Raw genomic sequence first — 27908 nt, 5'->3', positions numbered from 1 at the left:
TACTTTACTATATTAGTAGACCGAGCAAGTGTAACGTGAAAAGAATTCAATGCCAGTGAAAATTTCTGCTTCTGTTCGCGCTGTTATTTTGGTAGTCTGTTGAGTGGATAGTTTTGGTATGTTTATTATACTTGTATGAGGATACAGATAGTGTGTGCGTATATCGAACATAGGTCGCAGTTATTCGAACGTGAATAAAATTCTCCTTTAAATATCGTAGTAATCGTCGTCGTTAGTAATTTTATTTAATAAGCTGTGTTGCAAGTAATTTTACATAAATAACACAACAGAAGGTCAGCAAATTATTTTTGTGATTTAGATTTTTTCGTTGTAAAAATGTGAAACGAAAAAGGAGTACAGATTTAATCCTTGTAATTCCAGTAATTTAAGCCGGTATTTAAGGGAAAACGTTACACAGTGTTGTATTTTACTTCAACGGTAAATTTTAAGTTTAAATTCAAAGCAATGAAATTTTTAAGCAAGGAACATCCGCTTCTGTACATAAAACATTGTCTCGATAACTTTATCTTCACAATGTGTACCTATAATGATGATTACACACGCCTGATATCAATCGTTCCTTTATCATAGTGTTATAACGTCAAATTGTTAACATTGGGTTCTTCGTAACGAAACTTGTTTTAAATTATCCAAGTAGTATATTTACATAGTTATATAATTTAAAACAATGAAAAAAAAAAAATCAACATCGGTAAATGAAGAGATTCTTAAAATTGCAATTAGAAAGAGGGAAAAACTTACCAGCCACGTATTCTAGTACTCGATAATAAAGCAAATATACCTACTTATAATGCTTATAAAAACACAGGTTGAACTTTGTTGTTGAGTTATCTTTTCCTCCCATTGCGTACACCTGTTCACTACGTAATCAGTGCATATTGTTGAATGTTTTCCAATCGTAATGCTACGTTAACGTCATTTTGGCTACGAATATTTATCTTGTTCTGTTTACGCATTCATTCTTACGTTTTTTAGATATACATATCGCACTACTGGACTGTTATACCAATATTCGAATATTTTATTTAGTAATACATAAATATTATCTTTGCTTGTAGCATATTTCTTACAATAATACTAAGCACCATGTGCACACAAACGGGAAAAGCTTTTATATTATCATATATAATTTATAATTATTATATGGTAAAAAGATTGATTTTCGGAAATCAAACATATCATATCATTAATATCTCACACTTATATTGAAATTTTCACCATGTAAGATTGAGATAGATTGATGCGTTTAACAGATGATTAATAGTCTTCGATGTTTATAAACATCGAACGTATTGTCGTATGTTTGTATTCTACAAATGATTCTTTTATTTCTGAAATATGTTAAAATATCTAGACATTAACTTTTGCGATAAAATTGGTAATATTAAACAACGTTTATCTTTCCATCTACATCTATTTTTTGGAAAAATGAGAAATTGTACATTAAATTTAGTTTTGTATTAATAAATTAATCTGTACGATATGTTTAATGATAAACTACACATTACATTTATTTTATTTTTCATTACCTAGTTGCAACATATAGTTACGTAATAATGCATTACATAATTATATAATATTTTTCAAATGTTCACATCAGACGAATAGTTACTTAATAAATAGTTACTTCAGTTCTATTATTTCATTACTTGTTAATTGTTTCAACATTTTCAATAATATATCTTTGCTATTTTTTTTCTACAACTATGAAATTGTTATATATATATATATAACTGATAAAGATGATGGGTACATTTACAAAATACTTTTTGTTCTAAATCATTATACCAAAATGCTTTTATTTTATCATCAGTTTATCATAAGGTTTATCAACACCTCAACCATTAGAATTTATCGCTTCGTTCTTAGGAAATTTTTAGATACAAGTAGTAGAATATGAATAAAATTACAAAATTTTATAGAAGATAAACTTTCCAACGATAAGCTAGCATTGAATAAAAAATATTTCTCCATAGTTAGATAGTTATCTCGAAATAAAGCAATTTTTTATTTTTAATTAGAAAGATCAAAATTACAATGGAATATTGACAACAATTTTTACGATAAAGATATAAAATATAGTCTTCATCTTACGTAAATTGTAACGAGCACAGAAATTTAATCTACGGGAAGATATATCGGATTTAATTAATTTTCTAATACCTCAGGACAATCTCAAACTCGATTTTGTTAAAATAAGCGATTGGAACGAAAATCGAAATATCTTCAAATGCAATTTCGGACAGTGAGTTCTACATTTATCACGTTCCTGTTCCATAATTTCATTGAACGTTCCATCGTTTAACTGAAAGATTGAAATTTCAAGTTTGTCGTTTCATAAATAGTTGCAGCTATAAGTTGGAGAAATGTGTACATTTTCGTATCGTTAGTTAACGCGTTCTAAATTCTCTACGCGGTCAGAACCAGACGTGTGTTTTTTTCCATGAACAGACGTTTAGACATTTTTCCACGCGGTGACGAACAACGATCCGTGATGACGGCTCCCTTGGTCGCGCAGGGGGCCGTTCTCTCTCCCAATGGTCGACGATTTTTGTGGCCCCCGCGTCTGCTGTGCGGTGACGTAGTTATGTATGTACATGGTTCGAAACGAGAGGGAAAAAGGGTGCATTCGGACGACACACGGCCTAGCCCCTTGCAAACGCGTGACGGGGTCCACCAACGAAATTATGGATCGGGCCTAGGTACCACGCCTGCGCATGACCATCGCTAGATCACTCTGCCCTTCAGCCCACTTTCTACTCCCTTGCCATGTATGAATGTTGAACATGAACACCTAGCCATGCATTCTGCTTATAGATACGTATTTCACTTGCTCTTGCTTGCCTTCTTCGTGCTTTCATTTTGTTACATGAAACATAACATTACATTATACGTTAAATTGGGTATCTTTGTGTCCAATTTATGATCTCTCTATTTAATATAATTGCACAATTTTCAAGCTAGGTTATCCGATTAAACAAGGAAAATACGTAATTCAATCCATTTCCCGTCGTGGTCGTTCTCGATTCTTCTCCTTGTCTAATCCATATTTTCTCCGTTCTACATAATGTACAAATTTCTTACTGCAGGTACTGTGTGTTAAGCGTTATAGTAATTTATATAAAAATTCTTCGTTTTCTTCGACGACTGTTGCATTAGATTCATTGTATGTACCCTTTTTTCAAGATTTGCATATCGGTATCCTCTAACTGATTTTTGACGATTATTTTTCAGAATTTTTTGACTTTTTCAATATTACTCTCAATACCATTTCTCTTCCGGTCAGGCTTCTTTGATTTATTTCATGATCCCGACATTAAATATTCATTCAAATATTCCTTTTGATCTTCTATCTTTGATGATCCACTTTCTATTTTTCTGTTCATGTATGTACGTTATACGTACGTCCGTGAAAGTACATATATTTTAAATCGTCGCTTAAATTGTATCGGCTAATGACCGTATCGCTTCACTGAGGTATTTTCGTATTTCAATTACTTTAATAAGAAAAATAACGAAATAAACTTTCTCCACTCCATTAAACTGAAAGCAAATCTTAATTTCTACAATTCAATTAAATTAATGCAATTGCTTTTCTAATTAGCTTTTATACGATTATTTCAATTAAAATAATTTAAATATTATTTTTACTCTTGTATTAATTTTATATTTTAAGTTTCTCGTAGCTACTGGTTTGTATTTCATGAGAGAAAGATAACTACTTGTGCAACATATATATTTACTACAAACATTAATGAGCATATTAATAGTAATGAAAATATTTAGACAAGTTTTGCATTGGCTTGAATGTATCGCATTATACTCTAATTACTAGTAAACAAATTAAATTTGTTCTGTAATATAATAGATCGCTTAAATTAGTTAGTAAAAAGTGCAAACCATTTCAATAATTCATTGGATTTATAATTTAAATATTAACTGTGAATATTTATCAAATCAAATTTTTATTAAATTGTTATATTTATATTATACTTTATATTATAATAAATATATTTTACAGAATTAGGTAACCATTACAATCAGAAAATTGTTTATAATCACCTATTTTTAAGTTAATATTTACAATTTACTAAACAAATGCAATACATATGATAATAATAATAATATATAATTTAGGATACAAACTTATCTTCTAAATTATTTTAATGCATAAATTTTTTCATTAGTTATCATACATATTTTGTTTTACGTCCATATTATATGTATAATTAGTATTAAAAGTTAAATTCATGACTTCTAAAGTATGAAATAAATACATGTGTAAAGATGAGTGCCAAAATGGGCGTCAGAGACCTTTTACGTCATTCTTGTTACTATATAAAACAACAACGAATTTTATCAGATTTTATCAGATGCATTTCATTTTCAAAATTCTGTGAATCAATTCGAATTCACACAAAATCAATAAATTTGCCTTTAAATTATTATTTCATAATATCTATTAAAAAGCCTGTTTCTCTTAAGCCCAGTACATTGCTACTCGAACATTATTCCAAATCGACCATGGTAGTGCCGACAAATTATTCTCGGCGTTGATCGTTGTAGGTGGACTTCCGATTTCGTAAACTCGTTAACTGCACGAACATTCTGCAGTGGTTAGATGTTTAAACATCAACACTACTTCGTTACAGGTACAGCTATAACATACCAATCATTACGTAAATATTACATTGATACAAACAATTAAAGTGATTCTGTGAAACATCTTAGTGAAATTAATACATCATGAGAATCATTGCACGTTTCAAATACCCTGAGATATCTTGCTTCTATTGATTACTAATTGCGTGTCATTCGGTTTATATTTATACTTTCGTTCTTGGAGGATTTCCGAAGGAGTATTAATATAAAGACAAATAAATATGTGCAGTAGTAGAGTGTAGTCATAGAGAAGAATAGGAGAAAAAATTTATTGGAAATAATGTTTACAGAGATTATATAATGAAACAGTATGCCAGGAAAAAATTATAGTAGCAAATAGATCTTATAATTAATTTGCAAGTTATCTATTCTCTAAAGTAACACGTTACAAGAAAAAGATAAATGTTTACTTTATATTTAGTAATAATTTAGTAATATTTGTATTGCTTTTATATACGACAATGTTTGGGTAATTTAATGTTATACAACCGTTCTACATTAATTATTCTATTAGATATAATAAACATTTAGCAAATTATACATTTGTGCAAAAAGTAGTTTCTATCATTAATAATAATATAATATTAATGAAGTAAATTTAAGATTGAATTAAAATTGCATAACTGCACAAGGAAACACAAGCATCTTTTTTTTTTACACAGGTATAAAAACCATTATTAATGAATAAATTACTAGATCATTATGACATTTTTTTGATGGTTTTTATTCAATAAATATTGTTTTATCTAATGCATGATCTTTGAAGAATTTATAGTTTCTCCAGGACAGCGAAACCATTTGGTTTTGCTAGGCGTGTTCTAGATATTGCAATAAAAGCGAAGAATGTTTCTTTCTAATTCAGTCAATTTCCTAATTTATTAAATGTTCAATTATACTGAATGATGTTAGTGATAGACAGATTATGCCATAAATTTGTGCCGCCATACCTTTATCTATCTTAACCTTACCAATTTCTTTTATAAATGTAGCACATTTTTCTTAGTTTATTTGTTTGAAATTTATGTAAGTAAAGAGCCCTTCTTATAGCGAATACTTCTGCATAGTGAAGCATTATGAGCAGAAATACGTATTTATCTTCGATGTTTGATTTATGTAAAGAAACACTCGTGCACTCTACAAAAAAGAAATCATGTTATTCTTCGTCTGTGACATAGGATTTCAATATCTTCAGAACTAAAATTTCCTTTAAATGATTAAAAATTCATAAGGTTCGTAAACTTTATTCAGCAAGAAAAGCAGAAATGTTTTCATTAGGAAAATATTCGAAATTTTAAGTATGCTAACTAAAACCAATAATTTTTAGATATTTAAAAAAATTGAAAAAGTTGTCATTCCTGACAGTACATTTATTATAGTAACAGCATTACGGCGTATGCATCAGGATACACAAAGATTTTATATATATATTTGTATATATTATTAATAAAAAGGTAATCGAGAAGACAACTTGCAATAAGAATATAATAAATTCGCCAAAAAAAAAAAAAAAAAAAACAAAATGGTACAGAACGTTCAATATTACGTAACGTAATTTAACGTTTTAACAGAATTTCAAGATGTGCTTGAAATAATTTAAATTTTTATATTTCGATACAATGTTTGGCATAGATGCGCACCGGGCGTGGGTCTTAATTCGTGGTAAAAGTGAAGTCAGGGAGATTCCATGGCTCAAAATAAGACGAAAATCAAGAATAACAAAGTTTGCGTTGGAAGCTTTATTTCTGAGAAATACGAGTTTGAAAACTTGTCAAATACTTGTGCATTTTATTAATTTCCGATTAGACGATTACGAGTGGACAATTAGCAGAGGGTTATACTACGTGCAAAAATAAGTGAAAAATATAGAACAACGTCTTCTTGTTTGAAACTTCGTTGTCGAGAAAAGTGAAGTTTGAAAATTTGTCGAATACGCGTGGGCTGAGTAAATAATTCTGCATTAAATACACGTATATCCGAATTACTTTCTCCAACACAAATTTTATTTTATATTTTTGAATTATTTTCGCGTGTAGAATAACTTGAAGCTGATTTTCTTGAAAACGAAATCCCCAGCGCAATTTTGTTATTCTTAATTTTCGTCTTATCCTGAGCCACAGAATGTTCCATAATTTCATTTGTACATGAATTTAGATTCACGTTGTATAGAATATAAATTAATGTTACTTCTGTTTTCATTTCTTAATGTGTCATAAAATAGAATCTTAAGAGATGCGCCTCTTTGTTTTTGTACAGAATGAATATTTGTGCAGTAAAATTAATGTTTGATAATTGGACAGAACATGTCTGAATTTGAATGCATCCGTTATAAGTATGATTGTAAGAAATATATTATTCAAAACGTCCTCGATTTATTGTATATACTTGCTAAATTCAGCACAGTTGTTTATTACATAAGAAAATTGTATTATTTTGATGTTTCAACAGACAGAATTTATACATCACATTTGAGCAACAACTGTTAGCCAACATTTGCTTTATCTGTAGAACTAATTTCTTAACTATAGAAGTACTCAAAGCCAAGATTCTTAGCTATTTTGTTTAGAGAATTATAAGATATAATAATGCTGGAAAGTTTGACACCGCATATCAAATTAATTTGTACAAATGTTGCACAATGAAGAACGATAATTTCCCACAACGTGATATTTGTGTGTCTATTCATTTTCCTTTAAGAACTGGAAATGCAAGTTCAAGTTTTATGTCGCTAAATTTTATGTGAGAAGTGGAATAATAATATAAATATTCACTCGTGAATTATAGAAAACTGTTAAGAAGTTCGTTAATTTCTATTGTTAGATTATTATACAGGGTAAATATCAAGAAATTTGTTCGCTCGAGATATCGAGATCATATTCGAGCTTATAGAAACTTCTTGTACAAACCTCATAAAATAACGTGATCGTTACGTTAAATAATAAGTTTACCCAACTTTGCAATAATTTTGCAAACACTGAGCAGATTGTAATTGGTCTAATTAAAATCGTAATGTGCAATGCATTTGATAATATATTTATGATTTACGAAAATTAATGTAATTAACGTTTGCATCATTTCATCCTAGAAATACTATTCTGGGCAAAATTGTTATGAAATTTGTTTAAAAAATTCTATTTATTTAATTATTATCAATGAACGGTACATTTTGTAGTAGAAAAGAATGGAAAAGTTTCAAAAGGTGATTTATGTTTATCTAAGGAATAAATGTGTGCCTGTGGTATGTTTGACAGTGAACGCGTCATAACAATGGGTGAGAAAACATTCAACCTAACTTGGAACAATCACCTAGCGAACTTGTCTGGATTGTTTGAAGGACTCTATAAGAGTGGTTCTTTGACTGATACAACGTTAGCTTGTCAAGGTGGAATGTTAAGGGCACATAGACTGGTCTTGGCAGCATGCAGTCCTTATTTTGAAAGAGTTTTCAAAGAACACTATGGTGAACAACCAATTCTTATTTTAAAAGGTAAGCTTAAAAGGTAAAAGTCAGTTTAACAATCGCTATTCTCTAAAATATATGACCTTGTCTTACGTATTGATATCAGTCAATTCACTTTTAACGTAGTAGCGTCGAACAACAAAATTTAATGCTGAATTATAGCGTTATAATTATTCGATTCTAATGACGAGACTGATCGCCATGATTTCTAATTAAAATTCTATAAAACGTGCAATAACGTCTGTTTTGAAGTATGGTTAAGTATATCAGGGTTGTATTCTTTCGTTTCCTTTAACGCTGTAAATAACATAGCATAGCATAGAATAACATTGAACGTTGAAGAAATACAACGTTGAACAATTTTTGCGTAACAAAGTACTTTGAAAAATATTTTTATCGATACATATAAACGGTTTTCCTAATAAATTGATTTCTTACATGAAATTTAAGATACTCTACATTGGTTTTTCTTCAAGTAAACGAAGAAATCGATGTCTAGTAAACAATGTATATTGATACTAGATGCGAGTATGTAAATATTGTGTGAGCTTAGCACGACCATAGGTGTGCAAATTTATTTAAATTTATGTAGATGCAGTAGATATTGATATGACTTCTACTTATTTACACCGTATTCCGTAGGTGTTGCGGTTGAAGAAATGGAATGTCTCTTGGATTTTATGTACCGCGGTTCGATCGATGTCGCTGAAGAACATTTGCCATCTTTGATTAAAACTGCCACAGATCTAGAGATCCGTGGTCTTTCCGGTGATCAGGGAAATCAAGAAAATAGTCGTAGCCCTTATACGAGAGTGGAAACGCGGATGCAACGGTGTCACATAGAGGCGAGAGTTCATACAACGGAGTACATGAAGGAACCGTCCGTGATTCCATTTTTACCAAAACCGTCTTCCATAGAGTCATTAGAGGATCACATCAAGGTGGAAGAAATTGAGGTGGAAGACGATCCGATGGTGATCGATGGGCACGAGGATACGTTTGATGAACCTTTGCGATCGTCGGAAACGCAAATTGTAAGTCCGAATGATATAATTAAAATAATAGAGAAAATTCAAAACGGTCAAATTATCGTAGTGCATAAAATGTACGTGCACGTATGTAATCAGCCACGCAAATCCACATATACCTGAATCGAACTATATTAGTTATTGAAACATATTTTATCGCGAAAGTATTTATATCTATACAAGTATATCGATAAGAAGTTACCTTGAATTCAATCACTACATTAATGTATCTGTAAAAATAATGTAAAAAACTCGAACATTAACTTACAAATACCGTGAGATAATATTACACCAGAGATTACAAAACTTTTAATTTTATCAATGCCAAGAAGAAGATAGCGGGCCATTATTGATGAGGGTGGGGGGGGGGGGGGGATCGATGCAAACGGGTATCACTTCCAACATTTGCTGTGATGTAAGATTTCTTGTTTACTCTTTTCTCTTTGTCGAATGATCTCGTTGAAACCATCTCAATTGTTCCAAACATTCCCTATTTTATCAGGGATAAGAAATTAAAGCGTCACACAAAAGTGAAGTCGAAATTTTCGAAAAACCTTCACGTGCAAAAAAAGTATTACCGTCATATTACGAGTCTCTCAATAGCATAGAACTTTCGTAAACAATAATTTTCCATATCTCTAAAAAGAAAAGAAATATTTACGTCGATTAAAGTTATTGTCTCACCTTGTATTATTTATACATAAGGTGTCTCCGAAATCGTTGCACAAGCGGTGCACTCGGGTGATGATTCTACATGCAAAAATAAATCGACGAAGAAAGAATAACGTTTTTGCGTTCAAGACTTTGTTTTCAAGGAAAATGAGCTCGAAGATCCGTCAGATGCACGCGTGCCAATTGTAAGTTTCCAGGCATTCAACTTGTCTTTCTGCTCGCGTTGGTAATAATTTAATTAGACAAGCAGACTTATACATGCAGCAGCGCGTCAACAATTTGAACGCTTGTTACGTCAATAAAATGATTTTTAAAAATTAATATTCTTATCCTTATTTCTGAAACCATCGCAAATACGGCGACCGTAGAAACAAGGCAGCAGCAATAATAGAAAGCAAATCGTAACATTGTTCATGTTTATAAATATAAACACAAGCAGAAAGAGAAGTCGAATACCTCGAAGCTTACAATTAGTACACGTACACCTGATGGATCTTCGAACTTATTTTCCTTGGGAACAACGTCTTGAACGAAGAAATGTTATTCTTTTTTTTCTTCGACTCATTTTTATACGTAGAATCATTCGACCTCTTGCGCTACGGTTTCGGAGACACCGTGCATGTATAAATGTAAATGAATTACTATAAGATTCTTTTTAAATGTTACTGTCAACTAAATGTTGCATTATCCTTGAAACACGTGTAAGATTAATTGCGAATATATTAACAATTGCGCAAACAAAATGTCATTCCGTGGGAAGAGATTTTAACGATGGGTGATTTATCATAATCGAAGAGAAATTGGGACAGTACAATTTTCAAATGGAACATATTCTTTGTTCTTTACTCTTTATCAATACATTTTAATGTCATCTAATTGAGATTAAATGGACTATTATCCATAAAAGGAGGAAAACCGAAATTTCAGTTTACCTGTTTCAATGATTAAAAATAGAGAATGCTATATTCGTTCCACTAACAAATTAATGACATTTGTATAAAAACTTCAGAAGCTGTTTATTTTAAATTGTGTACGTTTTTAACATGATTGATCCTGTCGCTATAGGTTTTATATGGAACCTTTAATGTATACAAAAGGTTTTAAAAGCATAGATACATAAACCATTAGTTTCTGATTAGTTTCTGAACAGTCTAAATACAGTGCGTTAACCGATAGTCAAGTAACTATTGCGTGTTACTTTAAACTTATCAACCGAATCATTTAAATTTTTTAGTTGTTACCAAGTGACACAAAATAAACGCAGTACTAGCATTATACGGGGTGAGTCATTTAAGTGTTTAAGTTTTTTTTTAGCTTGGTGTCTATACTATTTTAAATACTTAATAATAATAAATCGAAAAATGTTTCAAGGATTCTTTATAAAACTACATACTTACTTATATCGAAAAACTATCAATTCAATAGATAACTTAACTTTTATCTTGTAAAACTTGTCGTAGGGAAAACGCAAGGCAATATTTTTGGATTTGTTTTTTTTTTATATTTCATATGATAAGTTTTGCAAGATGAAAGCTAAACCATCTATCAACTAACACTTTTTTCATAAAAATAGGTTAATAATTTTTTATAGAGAATCTCGAGCTGCATCAGCTAATGTATCAAAAAATATACGAGTCCGTTTAAACAGTCAAAGTTGACCTCTACATGACCTTTACGCGCCTACCTACGGAAGAACTAATAACGTCAAAATACGTCCGTCTTCGAACAATTTAATTTTCACTTGAAACAATTTTCGATATACCTAATTATTAGTATCGAAAATATTTCAACTTAAACTTTTAGGTGATTTACCCTGTGTAATCATAGATAAACACATGCCGCCATTCATTAGCGGAAAATAGAATTTTCTTGTTTTAACGTTTATGTAAGCTTTTATAGTTATTTCTCAGCTTACAGCTTATTCTTGCACGAAATTTCGAAATAACAGGCGTTTCTTCCATGCACGATAAAGTGAGTATTAACATTAGACGCAAACAACTTGTATCAGGAAAACTTTTCCAATTGCAAGTACATAAATAGGATAATATCGAGCGAGATATTATTGTACTTATATGTATTTATTTTTAACCGGGACTGAAACGTTGAAAAGTAATTACTATATTAACTGTTTCTAAGAATGTGGAAGATTGAGATCTATTAGTAATTATATATAAATAGTGATAGTAGCTCATTCGCAGAGGAAAAGTTTTGCAAGCAAAGCTGGATTTATAGATAGTAACTGAGCGATAAGCAATGAGGAAACAGGAAATTTTGTAATTTTCAGACTAGCGATTTTTCCATGGATGTTTGTTAAGACTTTCTTGCGTATTCTAATGAATGCTACACGCGCTTCAAGTCTGAACGCATCAGCTCTGTATATTTATATGAGGAACTATCAAGGATTTCTAATGTTAAGAATTAAGAATATTCATGAGTAAGAACAGATTGAGCAATAAATCTACGTTTTCTTTAATATGGTATAGTAAGTGTACCAGTTTTATATAAGATCTATTTATATATGTACATAATCGAGCCTATTTCGTCTAACAATTGTGTCAAATATATTATTTATCTGGTCTGTCTAAAATTCTTTGGTTCCTTATCTAAAGAAATCTGGTAGATTTGTTTCTGCATTCTGCTATTTGTTTAATAATTATTCACAGTTGGATTACCAAGTACGGATACTGCAATTCTGTTATGTTGTAAAAGAAGTATTTGATTTAAACAAATATCCTTTCCTAGACGCAAGTGACGGAACTATGTATTATAAGCAACGTTTATCATCGTCATCTGTCTGGTAATCCATTAAGAATTTCTAATAAAATATATATATTGTTAACTTTCTTCCAGAGAGATGAAAGTGTCGCCTTCGAGCACAAATCGACTGTCGTGATACACAGCTTATTGTTGAGATTGAATTTTTTTTTTGAAATATTCTACCTGAAAAAATTTGTCTTCATTCTTTTAACGATCGACCTACGTGAAATGTATGCCATTTGTTCATAGAACATCTGCAGGCGAATTGAATGCTTTCAGCTAACTTGAAATTTTTGCAATTTCTCCTTTAGAGTGTTCGCTCGTTATAGCTAGCACGAGCAACGCTTTCATAAGATTCTTTGAAATGCATACAGCAGCAGAAAGTGACCTTTACGTTTAACCTAATACATTCACGCTCTTACGAGCGTAGAATACTTATGACTGGCATCTTAATTTTTTGTAATTTTTTTTGCGTGACTTAGAGCCATATGCCACCGCCAATGTACAAGCGAGAGACAAGATTTAAAGGTCAGAAAAGGGTCTCAGTGGGACGTTCAACGAGAAACAATGATGTATTAGAATTTAGATCGAAGGAGCGTATAGCTTCGAAGGAAGAGTCTACGAGGGAGAGCTACGTAGATTCGTCGAACACGGTTAAGTCCGAACCAAATTTTAACAACACATCTGCAGATCCTACAGTACCGGATATACAGATGAACGACGACTTACAAGAACGAGATGAAAGTCTGGTATGAGAAGATAATCACAATTGAAATTGCTTTTATATTCAAGATCATTGGTATTTGTATTTAGTATTTCGGTATTTCTGATAACGTATCAGCACAATATTCATAACAATTAGGCAGAATCGGCACTATAATTTCGCGAATATGCATTCTGGTAATACGTATCAATTTGTTGAACTTCAATCTAATTATTACTACCGTTCTTGTAAGTTAGGAACCGTCTTCATTGTAGGCAATTATTTTCATTACACCGTCATTCTATTTTTAGGAATCGTCAAGGAACACGCATGACAGTCTAAAATTAATTATCAAGAAGAAGGGTGACAATCTTACGAAGAGGTCAGAACTGAACGAAGGAAAAGAAGCCAGGCCGATACTGTCCAAGTCTGAAAAAGCGCAATATAAACCTTTCTCTTGCGACCTCTGTACTTTAGCCTTTACGAGAGCTTCTCATTTGGCCAGACACAGAAGAGTTCATACGGGTGAACGACCATTTGCCTGTAGCATTTGTCCCCGAATGTTTGCCAGACAGGACAAATTGAAGCAGCATTTGGACTCGCACTTACAATGGCCAAAAAGGAAGAACAGCTTGACAAGTTCGAGTTGTCAATCAGCACCGTCGGCGGTGGTTAAAGGGAAAAGGGGTAGACCGAGAAAGGTTAGACGTGTTTACATAATATCGTAATATCACGTTGTAATCAATTTCGATTTCTAAATGCCCTCGCAGATGACCTTTGTTTCTCTTATTTTCATTTCAACTTTTTCCCTTCCTTTAACATTTGGGTTTCTTTTTATCTTAATGTCAAGTAATAATTTTATCTTTTTACAATGAATTCCTTTCTTTAGCCCGAATATTGCAGAGTTCTTTTTATTCACGATAGCACGTATATATTATTTTCTGCATTTCCATCATTTTTCCATCCTTACAGATCCTAGTTTCGTGGAAATTCATTCAGAAATATTTTAACCAGCGAGAGTTTGAGCGAGTAGGCAACGGTATAAGTCCAGATACTAATATTATGAATATGTGGCAGGTAAATGTAGAACAGTCCGCCATGGAAGAAATTCTGAAATTTGGCGAATTCAGTTCTCTACTAAACAAATCCCATTCCGCGAATGCGACGAGCAAAAACGAAGATTTCGCACCTGTTGAAAACGAAAGAAAAATGAAGGAACAGGAAAAGTATATCGCGGAAAAAGGAAACGAAGATAAAGGTAAAGATGCTAACAGAGATAAAGACAATTATGGTTGTCAGGTCGAAAACGGTAAAGATATCGTTTAAATAATTTTTCCTTAACTTTCTACCGTACTTTTACAAAAAGTATTTTTCTATGGGTAGGAAATCATACGACTACGGAATGTCGGAAATTACCGACCATTTTCGATCTAGGATTCAAAACAGGTACTTTTCTTGATTCCTTTGTATCAAACGTTTACTAACGTGAGAATAAACATAAAAGCTAGAAATTTATTAGCATACTTTTAGATACTATGATTAGTAAACTTTTTTATTTGATTTCTAATTCAACAAAATTTTATGTGCAATAATTCTTGATTCTCGATGTTTGTTCTTCTGCGAAGAAAATTTGCATTCTTTGAATTAGCGAAGTAAATAAGTAAGGTCGTAAATTGGTTACAAGTTACATTTCATATTTATATACATAAGATAAATACGCAACGATATGTATTAGAGACATTTTCACTATATACAACGCTAATTAGAAACTATGGTTTCAAAATGAAACGCTAATGGAATGAAACTGATTGTTGTGAGACCACTGTTACTCTTATATGGAAATTCCACATACTTATTTCGTTTTTATATATTCGTTAATATTACGCTGCTGTGAAAGTAGCTGAGACGATATCGAGATTTGCGCAATTCGTATAAATGAAACGTATACAACACTTTTATTTGAATTACTGGTTGAACGTATAAGAGAATTAGATTATTACACGTATGACGAGTCATTCAAAATTCGTGTGACTGTTAGCAGACGAGCATACGAAGATAATTTCTATAAATAGGTATTTAATAAATAGTATATATAAAAAATGTACATTCGACTCAATACTGAGCGCATTAAAACATACTTTTTGAAGGGACAACATTTATAATCAACATCAGAAACAACGTGCAGGATCATACGAACGATTCAATTACTAAAACTTACGGTTAATTTTTCTCCACAAAAATACGATGTAACTTTGTCATATTAAAATCGAGTTCCACGTTTCGTACATCTTACGTGTCCCCCTTGAATCTCGTCGTAGATGCGAATCAACTTTATAACGAATCTTACCAAGTAATTTTGCCACAACTTACGTATTTATTTATTAAGGTTCGCGGTATTCTTGTTATAGATTAAATAGAAATTTGTTCGAAAGAGTACCTGAAGCACCTATGTTAGATTCGAGACTAACTGATGGTGGACACAGGCCATGTAGGAAAATAATAAACAATCCTTATCTCTCATTTTCCGAGATGGTTGTTTAGGTACTGATAAGTCGAATTCTACGACGATTTACTGTCGTATACACAATATTTCTATCGTAAGATTAGGAGAAGAAATTTATGTTGAAAACTCGACCAAATTACTTAAGCTGCGAGACTGTGGTATGGTTTGCATTGTGAAACTGTTTAACTGATTGAAACCTAAGTTACAGAATTTGTTCACCTTCTTAGGATACGAGGATAATTATTAATTTAGGGGAATATGTATGTAAATATGTATCGTCTTATCTATGTATTTTCTCATATGCATAGATCGTTTCGGTATTCCTGCTATATTTTTCGGTATTCTACTATATATGTATACGTGCGATATACATACAAGATCATTGAAATAATTTTACAATATTTAAAGGGGCCCAACAGAAATTTTATTGAGCTTATATTATTTCGATTGTCGCGTTAGCCAAGTTAATATATTTATTTTTCGAACATTTGCCTTTAAATGTAGGCCTAACAGTGGTTGGATCTATTTAAATGCCTAAAAAAAAAAAAAAAAAAAAGAAGAAGAAAGTTCTTAAATGTTCATCGTATTACGAAGAGTAAAGCAACATTTTCTTTTTGTTAAATTTTCGTGCAAATATGGAACACCGATAAAATTGTCGTTGAAATTAATTCGGAAAGATATATTTCTCTGAATTTATAATTATGAGAAGTAGGCAGTTAAATGTACGACAGTGCAAACTACTTACATCTATGTAGGTGAGGCTCAACGATTCTCAGAGCCGAGAAAGAAATGTAGCTTTGAATATTTTGTTATACATGCGATTATAAATACGTCAAGTACAAATGTCCAAATATTAGAATATACGTGTGCGTAAGTGTGCGTGCCTGTCGTACTATAAAAGAAGAAAGAAATACCAGTATGTGTATAGCGTTCAAGAATTATTGGCGAGTGCAATCTTTCGTTTTTTTTGTGTTCAATCGAACGATACTTGTTAATCCGTTTCTGTTCCTTTCTCCGACCAAAAGTTTAGCTTCTTAAGGAATTCTCGATTGATTAACATTTTTTGTGTTTCTGTTTTCGTAATTTTATAAGTAGATATATAATTGTGCTTACATTCGGTGGTTCTAGATGAAATAATTCGATGCTTAAAATATGGAAGAATATGCGTTTGTGTATAGCGGTACTGCTATTTATCCGCATCGATTTGCCATTTGTTTATCCAATTTCATGTTAGCAAAGTATCATTTCGTTCGTCTCTTCTCTTCTTATAAATTAATAAGAAATGGCAAATTATCGATTCCATGTTTTAAGCGTAAAATAGGAAAAAAAAGAAGAAGAATCAAACAGTTATGAAAATTGAATCGAATTATTTATTTTCATCGATTTCAAAAAGCCGGTTTCGCTCGAGTTCTACAGCGATATAGAACGATGTATCGTGTAGCGTACGTGATGCCATCCGAATTGTATCTTCCTGTAACATCAGTTGTTGTTGTTGTACGAATTGTATTTTGTTTCGTTAAATTCTTGTTGCCCGACCTACCAGTGTTACACCTCCTACATTATAACTTTTATTACGGCGATGTGCAATTATTTCAGCGATATGACTGTTTGGTCTGCCGCGGCAAATTACGAGTGTACTTGGTGCAATTACAGCGTCCAGAAGGTCGTACGCGAGTCTTCATATCTTACAGTGTATATTGTGTAGCATGTGTAAATAAATTTTAAAACCAATATTTATTCCAATTGATACCTTCTCCTTCCAATTTGTCTTAACATTTTGAAATATTATTAAACTTGTTTTGTCAATTTCTGAAGAGATATCTGTTATGGTTTAAAAACACACACCTGTGTGTGTGTTTGTTTGTGTTTGTATATGTTTGTTTGTGTTTGTATGTGTTTGTTTGTGTTTGTATATGTTTGTTTGTGTTTGTATATGTTTGTTTGTGTTTGTATGTGTTTGTTTGTGTTTGTATGTGTTTGTTTGTGTTTGTATATGTTTGTTTGTGTTTGTATGTGTTTGTTTGTGTTTGTATGTGTTTGTTTGTGTTTGTATGTGTTTTTTTGTGTTTGTTTGTGTTTGTATATGTTTGTTTGTGTTTGTATGTGTTTGTTTGTTTGTGCTTGTTTGTGTTTGTTTGTGTTTGTTTGTGTTTGTTTGTGTTTGTATGTGTTTGTTTGTTTGTGTTTGTATGTGTTTGTGTTTGTTTGTGTTTGTATGTGTTTGTTTGTGTTTGTTTGTGTTTGTTTGTGTTTGTATGTGTTTGTTTGTATGTGTTTGTTTGTGTTTGTTTGTGTTTGTATGTGTTTGTTTGTATGTGTTTGTTTGTGTTTGTATGTGTTTGTATGTGTTTGTTTGTATGTGTTTGTTTGTTTGTGTTTGTTTGTGTTTGTATGTGTTTGTTTGTCTGTGTTTGTTTGTGTTTGTATGTGTTTGTTTGTTTGTATGTGTTTGTTTGTGTTTGTATGTGTTTGTGTATGTGTGTGTGTGTGTGTAACAATAAGCAAGACAGCTGAACCAGTTGCAATAGCGAACTGTTATCAGCAACCTGGCATACTTTTTTCTTTTGCATATCCTACAATTATGTGTTCTAAAAATATTTGTACACACTTGCAGCTGCATGTTAATATTCTCAAATTAGTTTCACATACACATGTGTGTACCTACATGAAAAATACGAATATTTGTAGAGGGCAGGACAAATGTAAGTTAGAAATCTCTTTTTAACTAAATGAAATACGTCGTAATTTATATTAATTAGTAAGAAATCTTCGTATCAAATATGTTGTTGCGTGTTCTTGTAATTACGTTGATGTTCGTGTAATTACGTATGTTGCGACCAACTTGAAACTGAAAATACGTGGAATTTGCCGTGATCCGTTGCAGCGAGATTCTCTTACTGTACATAACAATATTTCCGATATCTTACCATAAATACTATTTAAATTGAAGAATATGTGTTTTGTAAAATAATTCTTTAAGGTCGTAATAAAATATTGCCAGTTCTTAAATGTAAATAAGAACAATTAGAGAAATCGCTGAAATCGTTTTTGCAGGAATATTTCTTAATTCGTTTGATTAGATGCACTCACGTATCACTACACTTTGTAAATAAGAAAGCAAACATTTTGTTACACTGACACACTCCAAAAACTATAGCGTATGCAAGCTGTACATATTTAATTTCTCATACGATAATTATATTTTATGCGATGTGTAAACGTAATACGAGCGTAACTACGAGTAAATTTTCTTCGAAGAACTATAAATGTATAAATAGACAGGGGCAAAGTACTAGCATACCCTATGAATAAACATAAGACAGAAGATGTTTTATAAACACAGGCTCATAAATACTTTATCACTGAAAGCTATAACAAAAACACGAAATGACAAGAAAATAATTTCTGGGTTGATACAATAGTGAAACTAATCTCAACAACCAGTAGGTTAAAGTCACCAGACTTTTTGATGCCAAGATTTTATCAGATACCACGTTATCGGATTTTAACTCGTGGAGCAAACGCGTATCCAACAAGAATTAAGATAAAAGATTCGTAATGCATTCGCTGAAATTAAAGGAAATTCTTATCGTGATAGATTCAATTTGTTACACATGTGAATCCTATTTAATAATAAAATTTAATAACCGACAATACTCGAAAATACTCTATAGAAAAACTAATCCAGTGTTATTTTATACTTTTGCGTGTAACTTTTTGATAAATCATAAATTAATGAATCTTTATTTGTGGGATATTTTCCTTCCATTATTACTCGTGGAATATTCTGATACTATTATATGGAAAAAAGAACGTGGGATATTTGACGTGGTTGGAAATTAGGTAGAAACTGGCATCAAAAGAGCATTATTCCTCTTGTTACTCGCAAGTATCATTATATTCCCGGACATACAATATATTTTTACAAATACATTTTCTCGTTTATACACAGACTTTTTCAAGGATCGGGTGGGAAAATTACGGATATATCTTTCCGTTTAGCATAATCATATACCTTCTCTCTGCCACGATTTACGATGGTTACATAGTGTCAAACTGCATATTAATGTCTTTATATCCGATGCAACAAACAAAAAAGAGAAAAACAGTGTTATGACGATGAATCGTCTAAGTTCGAGATCGGCCTCGAGAGATATTGCAGCTATAATGTTCAATCGGCGAACACAATCTTAACGAATTAGCATTTTTCTAACATCGATTTACTTTAAAGTGGTTTTCTTTCTTTCTTTAACTAGCCTTACATTAAGTTACAACGACGACATCGAAAGCATAATACTCTTTGTCTTTCTTTCTTTCACCCTATTTCTTATTTCTATTGATTGCACTCGTGTAACTGCGTCGACGAGGAAACGCGCGACGTTTCCGGAAAACGCTCCTCTTTAATAAAAAAAAAAAAAAAAAAGAGAAGACGATTATAAATTTTCTGCAAACATTACTTACGTCACATGACGCTTAGCTAAATTTTATTATCGCGATCATTTTTTCCTTATTATTATCCTCTGAATGTCATCTATTTTACATCCATACTACATTCTCCAAGGTGGAATCGACGAAAGTTATCCGCAATAGTGTATACATAATTTTGACATCTTTCGATGACACAGTCCCGAACAAAATTATATTATTAAAATATTATTAAAATAAATAATAACACTTATTTCGTGTTGAGGAAAATTCATAAAGCTCGTACTTTCGAAATATGTTGTTTCTATTGTTACTGAAACGTTCCATGTTTTAATGATTCGATGAGTACTCTTTCGCTAATATAATTGAATAAATGAAAATTTCGGAACGATTATTTGTTTCTTGCTCGTATCTTTTCATCGACTCAACCAGTTCGATCCTTTATCTTTAAAATTATCCTAAATCTCTTAAGCGATAACAAGTTACCAGCTATTTTCAGTTAACACCGTTTTACTATTAGACTACGTCCGTTTCACTTGTACACACAAACGTATGTGACAGGCTATTTCTGTTTCTCGAGACAAATTCGATCTGGACGATCCCTACTATTAGCTTCTCCTGCTTTCCATTCTTTGCAACTTCGCGCATCTTTATCATCGAAATCGGTCGATTGGTAAAGTTGCCTTGCACCGGCGTTGTTATCCTCAAAGCTATTTTCCTTCGACAAATTAGTGTATTATATATTAAGTCTTAACACACGGAATGTCCAATGATTAAAAAATCGGCAAACTTCAATAATATATGAAAGAGGATATTTTTCAAAGATGCGAATATTTGTCGAAAACGAACGGCTTAGAAAATTGATAAAACACGAAATTGAATGTAAAATCTCATGTAATACGGTCGAATAGAATTTGTCAAAATGACGAGATATTTACGTAGATATGCGGAACATGGTAATCTCCGAAATAATAAATAACACTCTCTTTTTTTAGAATTATATGCACTTTATGAAGTTTGGATTTCACGTAAATTAGAATTCGCCAAAGGAAAATAGAAAACCAATTTGCCCGCTCTGTGTATATTACACACGTTAAGGCTGCGATAGAAACGTCTTGGTTACAAGTACTGTTTTATGCGTGTCATTCGGACAGGCGAGCAAACATACAAGTTCATTAATGGTTACGCGTACGATAAATATCTTAGACATAAACAGTGATATTTATCGGTTATCAACTATATAACGCAATAATGCCTATCGCGAGAACTGAAATTTTCCAAAGAAATCAATCATTGTTTAAGTTGACTTACAATACAACCATTCTTTCCATTACTTGTTTTATTTATACATATGATCATAAGCTGGGCAGGCTCTTGCGAATAACGTTGCAACACGTTAATGTGCTGCTGACGTACAATTTGACGTTTCAATTCCTGTACGTGGCAGTTCCGTTGAATACTACTAATAATAGTATCAACATTGCATATTTTATACGATCTGTTCGCCTTTTCATAATAAATAGCATGCAATGGAATTCGTTAAATCAATTAATCGTTCGTCAATTAATTAAATCGTTAAAATAATTGAAATACGTAAAATCTATATATCGTAAATTAAATCGCATTTCGATTATATTCGTTTGTAACAGCAGGTGCACTGTTCAAAGTACGAGATTGCCACGTACAGGGACAGCTATGAAATGCGTACTTTAGTAGTATTCGGATTCTCGAATGATCAGAATTGAAATCATATGTACGAAACAGAAATCGTTCGAGTAATTAGAAATTGCGAGCTGCTTGGGTGTTACTAGTAACAAGAACATGCCTTAAATTTTAAATCTTATTGTCGTATAAAATGCATATATCTTTTGACATATCTTCAAGTGAATTTTACACCCCAATCATATAATAAAATGCTTTATGTGCTCGATACTTATCGATACTTTGTGCGATACAACGATGTTTTTATTCTGTATTTACTTTCAACTATCATACGCCTCTTGCATTTCTCGCGATTTATGTCTAATAGGATATCTTTATGAGGCGAGTCGATTATTATTCGCACGGTCCTTTTACAGTGTACGAATAGTATGTGATATCGTAACTAGAATGAAACAAAAGTGGAATTAGAAAATCGTAATCGATGCGAATAATCGTGATTATCGTAATTCTCAATTTAGTTGGAACGTATCGTTCTTATAAAAGTGAAGAGTTTCGTTAACCTGGAATGTGCATTTGTACGCTCGAGACAATTTTCACGCTCTCAACATGAACACACGAACGCATGCATACACATACTCATGTATACGCACATAAACGTACACGCTCACGAGTGTGTGAATATCGCCGATATATCGACAAATACGCTGATAATATCATTTGCAGACTCTGCTAATTTGCGTTCGAATAATTATTCTTTCGGCTGGTAATATTGCTTCCTTTTAAACAACGTAAATTTTACACCTGGACATTTGCAATTCGTCGATTCATCGTGTGCAATTCATACTTTCAAATTTATTTCGAAGATTTCGTAACTTTGGTACGTTATGAAAATTCTCTTAATTTTAATTCGTGACACGAAAAGTAAACGTTTGACGTACAATTATCTTACTCGCGTGTAGTTATAAAGAAGTAAACGTGTCAATATACCTGTTCTTGAGTTTTACCGAACTATGTATATATGTATGTATGTATGTATGTATGTATGTATGTATGTACGTATGTAAACACTATTTACGCTTCTTTTTATTTTCTTATCTGTATATTACTATAACTTGCAATAGCTGTTATGCTTTAGAAATTTATATCGAGTGAATGTTTAGATAACGCTATTGGTTAAAGCGAACAATTGATAATTTCAATTCTTTTTCCCCGGTATGAATTATGATATGATTGCATTTGTTGACATAAACCCGTGTGCGTCTCTCACATAAACAGGTAACAGTGTGGAAAATTAAAACTACGATTAGAGTTACGTATATGTATGTGATATTTGTAACTTAAGAGAGAGAGAGAGATTACTTCTCCTTTTTGTAAGAAATCGAATCTTTTAAAAGCGTTCCCACTTATTTCTCTTTATTTTCACAGAGGAACACATACACGACCGCTTTGTAGACGTAAACGAAAAAATAATTGTCGAATGGTTATTACAAAGTTTCTATATCTGCTGCCGTTTGTTGTTCTAGCTACGGAAGTAACACATATCGATACATTCTGTCACATTAAACATTACAATTATATTGAACGACCCTTTCCTTTCTGTTCATTCTCCTAACTGCCTTTTTAAGAAACCATATATTATTCTAAAACAAGATAACTAACGTTAGACGTAAATGTAACGTTACGGTGTAAAATAACCGATTGTTAAACTGTTCGTGAGCTAATCGGGTAGATCTACACAACTTACGATTTTGTTAATATGAATCACAAAGGTGATCGTTTTGGTAACAAGAAACACAGTTTTCGCTCTTCTACTTCACAGGTATCTCAGGATAATATTTACCTAGGAGTAATATTACTACAGTCGCGATCATAGTTATTTGAATAATCAGAATTTCGTTACGTTCATCGGTTAGTAACGAAATTAATAAAAATCTTGTATAACTATATCGTTAACAATACTTCTCATCACCATTATACATAGTATGCTTTTTGTTTTACGTACAACGAGGTGTCATTTGGTGGTAACGTACGTAATTTACAATAAAGCTAACAAGGAGACATTGCCACCACAAGCAAATGACACGTTATACACGTTATACGGGTTTAGTATTCACTATTTATTGATTACACAGTTCTTTGATTTATACAAACCATGAACGTCTTATGTCCGTTAAAGGGTACCATTTAAGTTTCCCCTTTTTCTTTCGCTTTTCATTCCCTCGGTCATATTCTGTTTTCGTCTTTCTATTCTTCTTAATGCTTCGCATTTGTCATAACCATATCTACGGATAGTAATTAGATATTAAAATTTTAATAATAAAGGAACAAAAGAAGCAAAAGATGCAGGCGATGGATTGGAACACATTTTCACTTTTAATGGTATTATACTATACATAGACTGTATACCGACTATAATCATTATTTCTTCATTTTTATACTTAACTCTAACTTTTACTCTATATTCTACATACGTATAGTTACTATCAGACTATGTCAGTTATGCGAACTCGTATTTTTCTCAAGGCAAATAAAGCAATGGAACCTAAAGAGGAAATTTGGTTTCCTCGTTAAACGATATAATAGATGGCAAGCTTTGCTTATCCGCGTTACACATTTGCATGCTATGCGCATCTCTTGCATTTTTCCACCTTTCAATTTCCCATAAATGGAGAAAAATCCGCGGTCTAGTTATCATAATGATTCATTTACCAGAGCCATTAAGTGCTTTTTTAAATCGGGATTTAGGCTATTCTCAATACGTCTTTAAATGTCGATTTTATATGTACTCTTTAATCCGAGAACTTTGGAAAAATTCTTCAGCGTATGCTCTTCATTGGATACTTGTTTAAAATACGTAATGAACAGACTTAAAGTAATACGTAATAGAAAATGTAAAATGGTAGTGATAACTCATTCGCTGGATATATCTATGTTCATTACTTTATAAGGGGGAATTTTCAATTCTTCGAGGGAATGTTTGTTACTCTATATTTTAAATTTAATTGAAAAACAACGCATTGTAGACGAAAATAGCATTAACACCGAATACTTAACACGTTTCTCTTTTTTTTTTTTTTCTTGGTGCGTGTATTAACGCAGTTTCAACCTCCGCGAGGAGATTATTCTTCTAACACGTTCGTGTCTTCGAACTTTATAAACTGCCTCGATAACTTTACAGAAATCCTAAGGTAGAAGACCGACAGTTTCTGCAATTAGGGCAAGGGCAAAAATTTGATAAGTTGGCTTTCGAATATGCATCATAGCTTGTATCGCTTTAATTTAAACAAACATAAAAACTTCTCCTTTGCTTAGGGTCATTGATAATTGATCTATAAAAAAGCATAATATTACGTCAGCAATCTAGCATATGTTAACATCGAAAGATTATAATTTTGCGCATCATTTACAACAGCGTATTCAGCGTATCGTTAAATGATAATAAAACTATTATAAAAATAAACGAACGAATCTTACCTCTTCGCTATTTAGTACTAGTCAAACCTGTCCGCTGGTTTCAACATTTCCTTCTTGTTTCCTGTCTTGCTTTCCATTCTCTTTCTCTGCTTCTTTCTCTTTGTTCTTCTCTTTCTCCATTTCCGCCTCTTTCTCTTTCGCTTCTTCTTCCTTCTCTTTCTCTTTCTCTCTTTCTTTCTCTCTCTCCTTTTCCTTCTCCTTATACTTTTCCTTCTCCTTTTCTCTCTCTTTCTCACGCTCTTTCTCCCGTTCTCTCTCCCTCTCAGCTTTACGTTCTCTGAGAATTTCCATCCGGCGTGCCCGATGCAAGCTTCCTGAAGGGAAAGTGGAATCTTCGACCGCGGCAGCCGCGGCCGCACTCGCCCCTCGCTCCACGGCCGTCTGCTCAATAATTTACTTGACTGTATTTTTCGATATGTTCTCTGTATCTAATCTCTATACGTCAAAGAGGCACGCGTGCCCAGCACAAATAAGACGAGTTAGGTACATACTTTCAATATGAAACTGGCCGTTGAACTTTTGGCGATGGGACTCTGCGCCGAGGACGGATGACTATGACCGGGCCCATGAGTAGTAAAATATCCGCCTGCTTTCGGTTTTATGTGGCGATTGTACATCTCCATGTGCACGATTTTCATAAATTCGATCTGCGCTGCCAATTTCTGTATTTCTTCCTGTAGCATACATAATCAATGATAATCGTCGTCCGCGACGCAACACGAAATGGTGTGAGCGAAACGAAGAGAAAGGTTCATCGGTACGATAATTCATTGACACTATCATTCGACTGGCGTAAGATAGTATTGTCTATAACTTAATCCTTTTTAACTAAGAATATAAACTTCTTTCGTCGTTTCGACGCCTACAATCGACCATAAAGTGTACATACATTCCCAATATGTTTTGCGACACCCTGTATGTGTATAATGTAATAATAGTTTTATATCATGTTATATTAGGTTGTCCGAAAAATTTCTTTCGTTCTTACGTTTTATTTTGTCGAATTACGTACGATCCACTTTGTTCTGTTGAGATAAACACCGCGATATTTCACAGACTTGGTTTCACGTTTGTATGAAGGTGCACTGTTGTAAAAAACACGTTTTTCGGACTACCTAATATTATATGGACTGTTTATTTTGAAAGTCCTTTTTTTGTTGTTTCGAGAAAATTGAAGGTTTGCATATTAGTCAATTCAAAAATATAAATTAATTATGTCAAGTCTGGTAATGTTTCTATTAATTCGTCAATATGTAATTTGATAATATAAATTTCTTTTAGGAAAATTTAACTAAAAGAATGTATATTTACGGGCTGTAAATGGACTTGCACCACTTTCAAAATAAACGGTCCATATATTAGGGTATATATATTTTTTTATTATATTACAATACAATCTGAAGAAGCGCAGGAGTTGTGTTACTTTGGACTGTAATAGCTGCGTTTTGAATTTACAGTATCGGCGATAAATAGACAAATATCAGAAAGTTTCTCTGTCATAAAAGCGAATCATTTTTCAAAGTCACGCGACTGGTTGATATTTTGTTGCTGTATTGTCAGTGTAAAAAGAATGCACATAGAGGTAGAGAATTTACACAGAAAATATCTGGATATCGAGGCAACTGTAGCAAAAGTTTAGCAAAATTGTAAAAAAAAAAAAGCAAAATTGTAGCAACAATCGGAATATTCAAGAATTGGGAAGGATTACCCAAAGGTGACGAATATTCATTAATATTTATCTTTTTTGTGTAATTACCTCCCAAGCTATCTGCTATTAAACAGAATGTTCCACGTGGTGTTTACTTTGTTTCGAGGAATGTCTTATTATATAAAGTGTTCAGAAAAAATGCTACAAGCCGTCTTCTCGAAAACCATAGCAGGTATCTACTAATTTTTTTTTTTTTATTTTTAATTATAGTACGAGAGAACTAATTACTCGAAGAACAGTTAAGATTTTTTTAAAATGAACTCTTTTTCTTAATGTAATACCATATTGATTTCTGTTCATCTAGAACATCCGAATTTTGCTTGAATCATTTATTCCGCATAGTTAAAGAATTATGACGAAAGAAATATTTAAAGGCGTCGAAGCGTTACGATTTTAAACGCTTAATGAAATTTTCCTTCAGAATAAGTCTATTTTCATCGCCCTTCGACGCCTCCGCGTAGTTTCCCTTCAGATATCCCTTCGTCATAACTCTTTAATTACGCAGAATAATGAAAGATGGTTCAAGTAAATGTTATTTAGTTTCACAAGAGCTATCCAAACGAACAGTCTACGTAAATTTCATTTAAAAAAATAAGGGCTCTGTTCTTGCCTTCTTATCATCTCAGAAAAATTATTTGTCCCTCGTATAGTCAGTCTCCTTGTACCATTAAAATTAAGAAAAAAGAAAAAAAAAAGAAAAAAAAAATTAGCCGATATCTGCTACGGTTTCTGGAAAAACGTCATTAACAATTTATGTGGATCACTCTGTAGATTAGGTAGAGACATTTCTATATTTGTGATCTGATGCCCCCCATTCATTTTTCAAATCGGATTAT

At 32.2% G+C, this 27908-nt stretch overlaps 2 protein-coding genes across 10 annotated transcripts in view; one reads left to right on the top strand and one right to left on the bottom strand.

Annotated features, from left to right (window-relative positions):
- Window positions 1-7909: 7909 nt before the first annotated feature.
- LOC139986081 (uncharacterized) lies at window positions 7910-17534 on the top strand. 4 transcript variants are annotated; one of them, XM_072001090.1, is made up of 5 exons: window positions 7910-8167; window positions 8783-9174; window positions 13080-13250; window positions 13612-14001; window positions 14378-17534. In XM_072001090.1, the coding sequence occupies exons 1-5, from the start codon at window positions 7921-7923 to the stop codon at window positions 14624-14626; spliced, it is 1449 nt and encodes a 482-aa protein (XP_071857191.1). In that variant the 5' UTR covers window positions 7910-7920; the 3' UTR covers window positions 14627-17534. The 4 variants fall into 4 exon arrangements, with proteins under 4 accessions (XP_071857191.1, XP_071857190.1, XP_071857189.1 ...); XM_072001089.1 differs by having other exon boundaries at window positions 13080-13295; XM_072001088.1 differs by having other exon boundaries at window positions 13080-13346.
- A 1598-nt stretch (window positions 17535-19132) lies between these two features.
- Window positions 19133-27908, bottom strand: part of LOC139986077 (probable G-protein coupled receptor CG31760) — a 74445-nt gene continuing 65669 nt past the window's right edge. For 2 of the 6 annotated variants that reach the window (XM_072001072.1, XM_072001077.1), the window contains exons 16-18: window positions 25856-26038; window positions 25365-25748; window positions 19133-25219 (exon numbers count right to left, since the gene is read on the bottom strand). In XM_072001072.1, the coding sequence (XP_071857173.1) occupies window positions 25386-25748; window positions 25856-26038 (546 nt within the window). In that variant the 3' untranslated portion in view covers window positions 19133-25219; window positions 25365-25385. Of the gene's footprint in view, window positions 25220-25364; window positions 25761-25855; window positions 26039-27908 lie in introns of those variants that run through there. The other 4 variants (XM_072001074.1, XM_072001075.1, XM_072001076.1 and 1 more) reach the window with 4 other exon arrangements.

The sequence above is a fragment of the Bombus fervidus genome, chromosome 4, assembly GCF_041682495.2.
Source record: "Bombus fervidus isolate BK054 chromosome 4, iyBomFerv1, whole genome shotgun sequence".
Classification (NCBI taxonomy): Eukaryota; Metazoa; Arthropoda; class Insecta; order Hymenoptera; family Apidae; genus Bombus; species Bombus fervidus.
The sequence above is the reverse complement of the archived record's forward strand: the minus strand, read 5'-3'. Positions and strand labels throughout refer to the sequence as shown.

Coding starts and splice junctions, on each gene's coding strand:
- LOC139986081 (XM_072001088.1), top strand. CDS start 7,921: ATGTTTGACAGTGAACGCGTCATAACAATGGGTGAGAAAACATTCAAC. Junction 9,175..13,079: donor GATCGTCGGAAACGCAAATT/GTAAGTCCGAAT, acceptor TGCGTGACTTAG/AGCCATATGCCACCGCCAAT. Junction 14,002..14,377: donor AAAGGGGTAGACCGAGAAAG/GTTAGACGTGTT, acceptor AATATGTGGCAG/GTAAATGTAGAACAGTCCGC.